General features: G+C 40.4%; 1 protein-coding gene across 1 annotated transcript; it reads left to right on the top strand.

The window, feature by feature from the left end:
• The first annotated feature begins 65 nt into the window (after positions 1 to 65).
• LOC145492724 (uncharacterized) lies at positions 66 to 4,109 on the top strand. The gene is made up of 5 exons (XM_081472120.1): positions 66 to 144; positions 1,104 to 1,373; positions 1,491 to 1,617; positions 3,361 to 3,432; positions 4,034 to 4,109. The coding sequence occupies exons 1-5, from the start codon at positions 66 to 68 to the stop codon at positions 4,107 to 4,109; spliced, it is 624 nt and encodes a 207-aa protein (XP_081328246.1).
• The last annotated feature ends 8,642 nt before the right edge of the window (positions 4,110 to 12,751 follow it).

Genomic DNA, 12,751 nt, shown 5'->3' with positions numbered 1-12,751 from the left:
ACACCTTATTAGGGGTATTTACCGGAGTAAGGCGACCTTTCATCATACAGTCAAGTGGCCGTTTTATGTTGGTGAGGCTAATAAAACAATACCGGTCTACCCTTAGCAACTTTAAGGGTGTTTACACGTTTGACACAGCTAAAAGTAAGTTTTTGGTAATTTGATAACTATTTAAAGTAAATTAAAATCAGTATGAAAGTTTTTTTTTTCTTTTTAATAGCATCAAGTGAAACCTTCATTATACAGGGAACCACTACAATTTATTTATTCTCTTTTTAATTGCGTAAAATATGGAAACATAGTATTAGATAATTAGGTCCTATTCTTTGGAAAAAGGTAACATTGAACTATGCAGCAAACTCAACATAGAGTCTTTTAGAAAAGCTGCAGGTGAAATTAATGTTGTGGACATATTAGATGGACATATTAGATTGAAATGGCTATCAAACTGTGCAAAGAGTTTTGAAATAAAGTGAATTGTCGAATTTTTAATGTCCGAATCATCTTTTAAAAGTTTCAAGTCAAAGGGGATTTATTTGTTTGCGGTCAAATTTGGACCGTAGCTAGTTAAACATACAAACAACAACACATGTGTCTCCCAATTTTATATTTCCAAATATTTTTTTCTCCCAGAAAAACTTTTGTACGATCACTCCATATTTGTTTATTCCTATTTCAAAAATGTGCTACAACTTTTCATTGAAATTGAATATTGCAAAACGCACACAGGCTTTTTTTGTGCGTTTTGCGTCCGGAAACTGAGGAACAAATTAAATTGCGAAAAACGAAATTCGCTTTGACTTGCAGCTTTCTAAAGGTGATTCGTATTCGCGCATTTAGAGGTCGTGAAAAATTTGACCATTTATTTTATTTCAAAATCCAGTTATAGTTTGATAACAAGCCCTATAAGCTTTAATTTGATATAGGCTTTAGGTATCTTATGTCTAGACCAGACGCGCTACATCGCTTGGACGTGAGACACCAAGTATACGGTAACCTTAAGTGCGAGCTAAGCATCAAGAAATAAATAAAAGCTACTATTATTATGACGCAGTGTTATTTTTTTACATCACGAATGTCTTAAATAGTCTAATAAACCTGAGTTTGCTCTCTTTACACATTACTGTTTGCATATGCAGATAAACCGAAAATATTGATCGCAGACCCAGTTGTGCGAGCAGCGCCAGGTCACTTAGTTTGGTGTTTTGCGGAAGGATCCCCACCTATCAACATATCCATCTTTAAGAACTCCACGTCCTTGGCTAATGGGACTGGCTTGGTAATGACTGCATTAAATGAAACTGGAATCTACTCGTGTGTGGCAAGTAATAAAGCTGGTACCGACTCCAGAGACCTATCAGTTACTATTGTGGGTAAGATGTAGTTTGCTGTAGTAGCTGCAATGATAACCCCTGGTTTTGTTATGAAACTCTTTTCCCCTTCATCAAATAAATAATATAATAGTGATTAATTCCTTCATTTACATTTAGATTGCGGAAATCTGTGTTCTAGCCATGGTAAAACAATGAACAATCAAGTTGAAAATGAATTTTGGTGTGATGGGTCAGATTCATCAGTTGATATCTTAAACTGTCTTCCATCGACGGCTACAACTCTGTAAGTACATTGTACACCAACCGTGATTTTACGACCCATTTAGATTTTCTTTCTCAAAAGGCTCGTCTACTTTCCGTATAATTTTCTTTTAATTTTTTGAGGACAGATAAAAGTTATAGATTTCTTATAATTACTGGTAAATACACTCTGGATGTCAGGGCATCAACAGACGGATAAAACATATTAAAAAGTGTTAGCCTCAAGAACATTTTGTTCAAACTCTGAGGTAAACGAGTTCTGAACAAAGAAACACTCTCTTAAATAAGCCTTAAATTTCAGGCAACTTTAATTGGATGAAATGATCTAAATCATATTTTATTAGTCATTATTATATGGCTTTGGCTTGTGGTCGATATAACGCGCGTTCTGATTGGCTAAGAACGAGATCTGAGCGGTCATTATGCAGCCGTAATGCCCACGGGCCGATTACGGGTTATGCAAATTAGGAAGAGCCCAGCTCTGAAAATTCAAGCGCATTGAAACGATGAAAGCCGATTAAAAACAGTAAGAGCAAGTAAATTTAATCCGAGTAGCTAAAAGTTTAGAGAATTTTCCGTAACAAAATTTATATAGAAGTCGTTTTTCGCTGGTGAAAAACAATCAAAGTTTACCAAGTCTGGTAAAGCAAAAATCACCAAGTGAAAAACCATCGGCAGATCTGTCATGCATCCTGAGCAGAACACCACGAAGAAACTTATAAGTTATCATCTCAGTCACAACAATTACTGAAATCATGAACTCCACAACAGATCTCATCAAATAGATTCCCTCGCTTGAACACAAGCAAGTGTAAATCAGCTTCCACGATCATCAAATGTAAACAATCGGGCGGTTTCTGTCGGTAGCACTGTTTCTGATAACTGCAGGTAGTTTTAGACGTTCACAAGGCTTGAAAAGTTCATCCATAAATCCCAGAATGAAGAGGGCGAAGATATGTTGTCCAAAGCGAATGCGGAGATCGAGTTATTCTAAGCAGTACATTCTGAAGCATTAGTATTTTCTTTCACCGAAAGACCGTTGGTTTGGACTATTTTGAAGCACTTTGTCTTTTCTATATGCGTTGACGTTTCGCCACAAAAGGCGGAAAAACTCCCCCATCAAGTTGTGCACCGACACTAAAATACCTTTTTGAGGCTGTGACAACCACTTTTCCCGTAAAGAAATGTGTGTTTTTCACGGAATACGTTAAGTTCACTGACTGTGTAGTTTTGCCCTGGATTTGAGACGATGAATGAATCGGTAAACGCGCGCATCGCCGGATGTAAATTGACGACTTCCGCTCGAATAATTTTTTTCTTTTCTTTAATTAATGAGCCATATAATAAACAACTTAATAACCTCGACCGTTCGGTCGTTACGGTAAAATCTCAAACCTCGGCCTGCCGTATTGACCTCGCTATCGCTCGGTCAATACGGCAAGGCCTCAGTTTGAGATTTTCCCGTAACGACCTGACTCTCGGTTATTAAGTAGTTAATAATAATTTTACTACCTATGATAATAATTATCATTCGATGCATTGTTTCCTACTTTTCATTTGTCCGAAGCCCACCGCGTGACCTGCAAATAACTGCCTACAAATAATGGTCTGTTCATGCGTAGTACCGTCTAAATGTGTTTTGCCGCCAATAACATTCTGCTCATAAAGGAAATACCCTAAGAGACCCAATTGATACACATCCTTAAACTATTCCAAGTGTCATTGATGTTCATGTAGCAATATTGTGTATGTCTCACTAAATTAGCACTATAAAGGGGATGAAGATGAGATATTTGCCTAAGGAAGCCTTCCGTCACATGACTGCGCTTAAATACCTGTAAGTGGCAAACAGCAAGGCTGCTTTTTGTCAAAGTCTGTCAACAGGCTGCTGTCTAGGGGTCTTTGGGCGAAATGACAAAAACAGCGGAGAAATGGGTGTCTCGAGTAAAGTTTAAAAAAGAAAAACATTTTATTGAGGAACCTGTTGAAATGTGATTTTTGACATGAAGTGGCATTTAAATCTTAGCTATTAATGCTTTTCTGCCTATTATCGAAGACACAGAAACTTCATTTTTTACCTAAAGTTTAAACAAAACCAAGGTAATTTTTTGGGTTTGTACTGTACCAATGTTTTTATTTGTTGCTGGTCCTTAGAAAGTTTGAACGTACAGAAAAAGAAAAAAAGGTGCTTTTCGCCTAGTTTTCTACGTACCCAATTTGCCTTACTTTTATTTCTATCTTTATTTTTCTTCTTTTTTTTACCTTACTCTTCTATCTTTTTCTTTTTCCTTGACTACTAGACTAATTATCAGGTTACCAGGGTAGATTTTTCCTGCCCAGCCCTCTTCCACCAGTATTAGGAGTAATGCAAAAAAAAGCAATCTTTTCTTTCTGCTACATGTACCCTTAGAGTAAACAATTTTCTTTGTTGCGTCTAGTGATATCAGAGATAATGAAATAGAAGTGCTACCAGAAGTACTATTTTCAGAGTTATTCAGCCTGCAAGAACTGTAAGTTTGCAACTCAATAACATACGATTACCTTTTAAGACGCTTTTAGATATAGATTAAAGTTATTACACTTTACAAATTCGCATCCTTTGTTCGCTTGCTTCGATGTATTATTTAGCCAGATTTACTTATTACCAACCAGAGTAGAGTAATAATCTAAACCAGTCTACGCAATGGACACTCAGTTCTCTACATTATACATTTGGTGTTCTTTAATGGTTTCAGTTTTTGATTAACGTTGCTTCCATGATTTCTAAGCCTCTTTTTGTGCCGTCCCCTTCGAGAGCCTTTTAGGTTGCGCGGTTTTATTGCCCCATTTCAGACCATGTGACGATACTCTGATAATGGTCGCGTGTATACCAATGAAAATTTTTAGATGGATAAAAGAGCAATTTTTCTAGAGATTATCACGTAGTCTGTAATGGGAAAACAAACTGCCCAAGCTAAAAGGGTTTATTTATCTACATGCACTTACTATTGAACTTGCAGGCGACGGATTCCTAGAGAAGGGTTCCGTGATCTCGACGTTGAACAATTAATATGGTTGCTGCAACAGGTATTTTTGTTGTTTTCCACCCTTGTGTTTTTGCAGATTCTTATCCGAAAATAATATTACGAGTTTAACGGAAAATGTTTTCTCTACTTTGGTGAGCTTGCAAGTCTTGTAAGTATATCCATTTATGTTTTAAACAAAACGTTGCCAAAAATGTCGGGGTGGGGGTTGGTAGTTTGGGAAGAGGAGGATAAACGAGGGATCACGAGGCGGCTAGGGTTAACATGTATTCAAGCGTCGTTAAACAAGGGTATTTTTAATCCATTTGACAGTATTAATAATATTTTTCTGAATATATAAAATCAAGTTTTTAGGGTTTTTCGAAAAAACATACATCTAAACTAGATCTTCTTTCCTTCTTGGTTTGCGGAGATTTATCTCACAACGCTATTCGTCGTCTTCCTGCAAAGACATTCGCCGGACCATCTCAATTACTTAGCTTGTACGTTTCTCTTCATTTTCCTCTTATCAAATTTATTATCTGCTATCAATAGTCCCATTTCCTGCTGTAGGGAACCAGTGTTATTAAGAAACCAACATTTATAGATTGATACTATGTAGAAGAGACAGCAGAATCAATGCTAACGCGTCATTGCTTACATTTGGCTTTACTAGTAAGCTGCGTAAGGCCTTATGCGTCCCGTGGCGCTACGAGAACCGATGAAGTTTACTACTTTGCGTAGAGAAAGCATCATGCTATGTAACATTGACTTGAAGAATTTACAGAACTTATGGAACTTAGTAATTGGTGAAACCTCCAAAAGAATTTTGGTGTAGAATTTTAAGAGATATTGGCTTTCTAAAAAGCACTAGTAAGCTCATTCATTCTCTGTAATTGCCCCATTTTTAGTGCAAAGTGCACTATTGGGATGGATTAGGGGGCTGCTGTTCGCTAAGGCACTAACGCAATGAAGTACTAACACAATAAGGTGTAGACTTTAATGTTTGTTTAATTAATTAATTTCAATTAATTAATTGGCCTTGTGGGAAGGAAGGCTGGGTGGGGTAGCTATAGGTGCCCGTGTGCATTACGTAAAACGTGTCATGCTTACGTTACTTCCTTTGATAACATGACAAATATATATATATGGTTTTGCAAATCTCATGCTATCCTCGTGGTGTTATTCTCGTAACAAAAAAAGTAATTTGCTCTAAATGCATGCGCAGATTAGTTAGCGTCAAAGGCGACTATATGTAAGGTGAAAGATACATTTCACACGGGACTACCCACCAACGTTGAGTTCTTTTCCTTTTGGTAGAACATAACATGTAAGACGCATGCGTTCTAGCATTGCTTGTGTAATAAACTCCGTTCTCAAGTTCAGATGCACGCTTATTTTATTTTTTGTAATGAGTGATACCACACTCCCGTTTTGACCAGGAATAGCAGCTATATTTCAGGTAACGTCAGTTCTCCTTTTTTGTTGCAAAGAACGCTACTCTGACTTCGTTCTGGAATCTTCCATAGCTCGATTTAAGAAATGTCGTCTGTTGTGTGTTTACCAGGGTTCAAATAAAGAATGAAAACATATTGCTTCTTCTTAGCAGCTTGTTTGTTTCCTCTTCTATGAAAGAGAGCCAAAAGCTCATATTCAGCCGAAACTTTCCCGCGTTAGTTACATGTAAAACTAGTAAATTTGTGACAAACGAAACTTGTTATCATTGCGGCAGACTCTGCGGCACTTACTGAAACCGCCAATTAATTTTATCAGTCGATGAGGTGACTCGCTCAGTGATGTGGGATATAATTTCGATCAAGTAAAGATCTCTTCCCTCAATACTTGTTGAAACGCTCCTCAGTTGTCTCAGTTGTATTACTCAATAGCATTGTGTGTTAGTTTGACGTGGTTTTATTGTTAACATCAAAGCTGGCAACAGAATAAGAACGCACTATTCTGTGACTGGACGTGACTATTTGATGATTAGATTAGTTCTTGTTGTTTATCGGTGAAATGAAAATTTGCGTTTTCAATAAAACAAAATCGTTCCTCTTCGACTTGTCAGCAGATATTTAACTTTTATATTCCATTTATCTCCAGCAATGAGTTAAAAAAATAGACATCTTTCTTATATTTTCGTGGAAACAAAGGTATCTTGTGAAGTATATATATGAAATAATTCATATTTGAACTGCAGTTGTAGATGAAATTGAAGAATGATCATCGCAGTAAATTTTCCAATTTAAGCTTAAATTGGAAAATTTACTGCGATGATCATTCTTCACTTTCATCTACAACTGCAGTTCAAATATGAATTATTTCATATATATACTTCACATCATGTTACTCCTCACGGGAAGATATGAACTCAATTAAAAGACCTCGCTCCCAATGTGTGGCTTCATAGCTCAGTTGGTAGAGCATCGCACCGGTATCGCGGAGGTCACGGATTCGAATTCCGTTGAAGCCCTGATTTTTTTCATTGCTTCAATTGGAAAATTTACTGCGATGATCATTTTTCACTTTCACAAAGGTATCTTGTTGCATACATTGGCGAGGAAAACAAAAGTATCAAATTACAAACGTTGGCGTGAAAAGTAAAATTGTCACATTTGCTACAAAAATGAACAAAACTCAACATAAAATACCACGATAAATTTAAAACCGTCTTCACAAGCGGTAATTGTAAGTTATCTTTGGGCCTTGAAAGAAAGCACAAACATGAAACACACACACTGCCAAGATTATGACTTATCAAGTTTTTGTCCGCTCATATTTTGCAAAGGAGAAAAGGCTTAGTTGACTACCAAGGGAGAGAACGGCATGGCTGAGGACCTATGTGATTACTGTATCAGAGCCGTAAATTACACTCTGCACTATCTGAGATTGTCTCACAAGTTAGTATTTCAGTTTCCATTTTTTTCGGGGTTTTAATGCTACCTTTTCTTTTAGTACTTTGTTCAGAATCGATGTTCGTATACTCAATATGAAGTTATTGGCCTATGCTTATTGCAAATATGGCAAACAAAGATTACCCTTAGGAAATAAGTTAGCTGAACACAAAACTAACAAAATGTACTTTTAATGATACTCAGTTACCCAGTCAATATGATTTTCTACTTTTTTAAAGAGGAAAAAAAAAGTGCATTGGAACAAAAAGCGATTACTGACCTTATCAATGGCTGCGGTCACATCTACGACGTAACTAAAGTTTAACTTAAGTAAGTCTCAAGTTACGTGACGTCATACCTAACTGTAGTTAGTGCTTCCGGTCGACTTTGCGGTCACACAAGTTGCAGTTAACTGCAGTTAGTTCTAATTAGCCTATGGATGACGTCAGAATTAAAAGAGGTTGGTGACGGCCCTTATTGTCGATCCGTGAAATGTCAACATGGTTGCGCGATGTCGTCGTCGTACGTACGCGCCCACGAGCAATACCGCCAGCAATTTTCACAATGAGAAAAGCGGTTCACGGGTTTCTATGACTATGGGGCTCCGCTTGGCTGCCCCCCCGGGCCTCCGGGGCTCCGTTAATAAGACGACCGAGACATGCAGCCTTGGTTTAACAGCAACAACTTTGTAAATGGTTTGAACCCAGGAGTATCAGTAGTTTAGATAGCCTGGTCGTCCGGGTGAGAGTAGTTCTTAAAACAACTGTTGTTGGTGACTGACGTTTCGACAACCTGAGCGGGTCTCATCTTCACAGAGTTAGAAGAGTTAGTTAGAGTTAGAAGTCTGGTTCAACGTTCACGTTCAACGGGCCAGATTCGTAACATCATCGACTGACAAACACTATTCACTTGACTCTGAAGATGACTTCCACTCAGGTTGTCGAAAGTCAGTCACCAACAACAGTTGTTTTAAGAACTACCCTCACCCGGACGATGACACTATGCGAACTAACAACAACTTTATTTGTACTCAGCTAGCTATTAATTAAATGAACAAAAATATGTTAAAATAAAAAGAGTACATGGCTGCCCGAAATAATCTTTATGGACTAATAAGAGTTGGCAGCCACCCTTAGCGATTTAAAGCAATTATTTACTTAGGTCAAATAAGAAGAGACACATATAAAGTGGGGGTTCTGGCACAGTGAGCAGCAAGAGGGCAAAAAACCGTCCGAAAAAGCCCCCCAGCTCCTTCCCCTCAGACTAAAGCTTCGGAGAAGGAGCTGGGGGGCTTTTTCGGACGGTTTTTTACCTCTTGCTGCCCACAGTGTCCAGAACCCCCACTTTATATGTGTGTGTGCTGTGCCAGAACTTAGTGTGTGCGCTGTGCCAGAACTGCGCGTGTGTGCTGTGCCAGAACTGAGGCGTGAGCGCTGTGCCAGAACTGTGTGTGTGTAACGCAACAGCAAAGCGAAAAAGCGGGTCCATATTAGTTGCAAAGTCCGTAATCAATATGCGCGGATGTGCCCTTCACTTGTATATACAAAACTGTGCCAGAAAATTTTTCCTATTGGAGAAGTGCACGCTCAGTGTATACTGCGCCGACATGGCTGCTGCAAGATATTCGTCCGATGTTCTGCAAATGTTCTACGGCCAAATACCGAGGGAGGAAAGAACAAACCTTCCCGAGCCGTTGACACCCAAGGTTCACGCATTATATGACGGGTTCCAAATATCTCAAAACGATTTCCAAGAATGGCTCCGTGTGTGGAGAATGGATATATCCGAAAGGAACCCAAACAATGAAGATCTTTTGAGGTTCGCAAGAGAAAACAAAGAAAAGATCACCGATTTGGTCGAACAAGAAACCCTAAGGTTAAACAGCGTTAAAGTAAGTTTCGGGTTACAAGTGAAGTTCTCAATAGAAAGAAACGGTGAAACGCAATTCATGGAGCACTATTTCAAAGAGGATGAAACACACGTTTTCAAAAGGAATGATGAGGACCTGGTAAAACAAAAATTTGATGAATTCATTGAAAACGCAAAAGGAGAAATAGAACACTGGTCCGAATTGGGATCAGGATGGGCGGTTGAGAGGATACAAATCGCGTACGTGAATGTTGCACGCTATCAGCCACTTCGCGGAGGGACAAATCTGCCTCTTCCCGCCAAACTGGCGAAAAAGAAAGCGATAATCAACGTCCAAAACAGGGACAACGAATGTCTGAAATGGTCGCTCAGAGCGGCTTTATTTCCACCCAAAGATGGAAAAAACCCGCAAAGACCAAGCAAATATCCGGTCAACGACGGCATCAACTACGCAGGCATCGATTTCCCCACACCGGTAAAACAGATAGAAAAGCTCGAGGCAGAAAACCCGAAACTGGCAATTAACGTATTTGGCTGGGAAAACGATTGTGTGATTGTGCACCAGATAAGCAAAAAACAAGCGAATGTGCCGAGGATAAACTTGATGTTAATCGAGTCAGGGGAAATCCAGCACTACTGTTACGTAAAAAGAGAAAGCGCTTTGCTTTTCGACCAGACCAAGCACAGAGACGCAAAGCACTTTTGCATGCTGTGCTTGACCGGTTTCTCAAGAGCAGACTTGCTCGTGGATCACAAAAAATATTGCAACTGTCTGAACGGCATGCCGACAAGGATCGTGATGCCGGAAAAGGGGAAAAACAGTCTTTCTTTCCAAAACTTCAAAAATCAGATGAAGGTGCCTTTCGTTATTTACGCGGACTTTGAGGCTCTTGTCAGAAAGATTCTGGGCTGTGAGCGTGAGAGAATGCAAACAAGCTACACAGAGAAGACCGAAAGGCACGAGGCATGTGGGTACTCATACATGGCTGTGAGAAGCGACGGTAAAGTGGTTGGTTCAAATACTTACAGGGGCGAAAACGCGGTGGGAACGTTTTTAAGCGACATTCTGCAGGAAGAGGTGAAAATAAGAGAGAGTTTGGCTGCACCAAAACCGATTGATGTGACGGCCGAAGACTGGGAAAAATTCAAAAACGCAAAAGACTGTCACGTTTGTAACAAAAGTTTGATAAAAGACGAATTCTTAGACTCAATGCCCATCTGGGACCATGACACAGGGAGCTATTGCGGTCAAAGTCACAAAGGTTGTTATTACGTGGCGCTGAAAAAAATAACATTTGTTGGGCCAAAAAGAGAAAGAAAAGAAAAAGACAAAATTGACGAATGGGTTGCAGAAAATCAGGAAACATGTTTGTTCTGCGCAGAACCCTTAATGAAGAAAAACTTCAGAGACGCTGTAAAGGACCATTGCCACATAACGGGCAGGTTCCGCGGAGCCGCGCACGCCGAATGTAACAAGAAATTGCGAATTAACCCCCAGACGGATCCAATACCAGTAGTATTCCACAACCTGAGGGGCTACGACGCGCACCACTTGATGCAAGCGATGTCGAAGCTGGAGAAAGAGGTGAAATGCGTCGCCAACAACATGGAGAAATATATCACATTCTCGGTCGGAGGCCTGCGTTTCATAGACAGCTTGAACTTTTTGCAAGGAAGCCTCGATTCACTTGTAAGCGCAACGCCGAAGGAGGCATTGAAAATAACATCAACAATCTCGAAAGGCAGCGAACTGCTTTACAAAAAAGGGATCTATCCTTATGAGTACATGGACTCAAGGGAAAGATTCAGCGAGACAATGCTTCCGGACAAAGAGAAGTTTTACAGCAAGCTGAACGACGAGCACATAACAGACGAAGAGTACGCGCACGCGGAGGCCGTCTGGGAGACTTTTGGATGCAAAACGCTGGGTGATTACCACGATCTTTACGTGAAAACTGACGTCGCGCTGCTGGCGGATGTTTTTGAGAACTTCCGAAACCTGTGCCTCAAGCAGTACGGGTTAGATCCGGCGCATTATTACACGTCGCCAGGCCTCTCTTGGGATGCGCTCCTGAAAAAGACGGGGGTCGAGCTTGAGCTCTTAACAGACTACGAAATGCACCTATTCGTGGAAAGGGGAATGCGGGGCGGAAACTCCATGGTGAGCAATAGGTACGCCAAGGCAAACAACCCGCTAGTACCGGTATACGACCCAAGCAAGCCAAAAAAACACATCATCTATCTCGACGCAAACAACCTTTACGGATGGGCGATGTGCAAGCCCCTCCCGATAAGAGGTTTCAAGTGGAAAAGCGAGTTGCCCACAGAGGAGGAGATTCTTGGGATGAAAGAAAACGCGAAGAAGGGGTGCATTCTCGAGGTGGATCTCGGATACCCGCCAGAACTTCACGAGGAGCACAACAGCTATCCCCTGGCGCCGGAGAAAAAGGCCGTAAAAAAGGAGTGGAAGTCGGACTACCAAAAGGGGTTGATGAAAGACCTGGATCTGAAACCCCCGGACAGCAAGAAGCTGCTGCTAACGCTTCACGACAAAAAGAACTACGTCGTGCATTACAGAAACTTGCAGTTTTAGAGAGTTTTAAAGAGTTCAGAAGGAAAGCGAAGAGGGACTTCGTAAAGAAGTTTTACAAGGACATGAACAACTCCGTTTTCGGCAAAACCATGGAAAACCTGCGTAACCGCGTTGACATAAGAATAGTGCGCAGCAACGAGACGGACAAAATAAGGAAATTGATCGCCAGCCCTTTGCACTCAAGGCATATTTTATTTTCAAACGACATGGCGGGGATTGACATGCGAAAAAGCAAGCTGCTTCTCAACAAGCCGGTCTACACGGGGATGACGATCCTCGACAACAGCAAGATACTGATGTACGACTTCTTTTACAACGAGCTTAAAAAGAAGTACGGCTCGAAGTGCGAGCTCTTGTACACGGACACCGACAGCCTTCTGATTCTGATCGAAACAGAAGACGTCTACGAAGACATGAAAAACAACATGCACCTTTACGACACGAGCGACTACCCGGAGGAGCATCCCCTCCACTCAAACAAGAACAAAAAGGTCTTGGGCAAAATGAAAGACGAATGTGCAGGGACCCCCATCGCAGAGTACGTGGGTCTGAGACCGAAAATGTACTCCATCCTGAAGGCGGACGAAAAAAATATCAAAAAAGCGAAGGGTGTGAAAAAGAACGTTGTCAAGAAACAAATAACGCATGAACAGTATAAGGAAACGCTTTTCGGCGCGAAGCAGCAATGGCATGGAATGAATATTCTTCGAAGCGAGGGGCACGAGATCTACGGTATGCATCTTAGCAAAATTTCGCTTTCGCCATTTGATTCAAAGCGATGGATAGATGACGACGGTACCC

This window comes from Orbicella franksi, chromosome 7 (genome assembly GCF_964199315.1).
Source record: "Orbicella franksi chromosome 7, jaOrbFran1.1, whole genome shotgun sequence".
Taxonomy (NCBI): Eukaryota; Metazoa; Cnidaria; class Anthozoa; order Scleractinia; family Merulinidae; genus Orbicella; species Orbicella franksi.
This window is presented reverse-complemented; position numbering and strand designations above follow the sequence as displayed.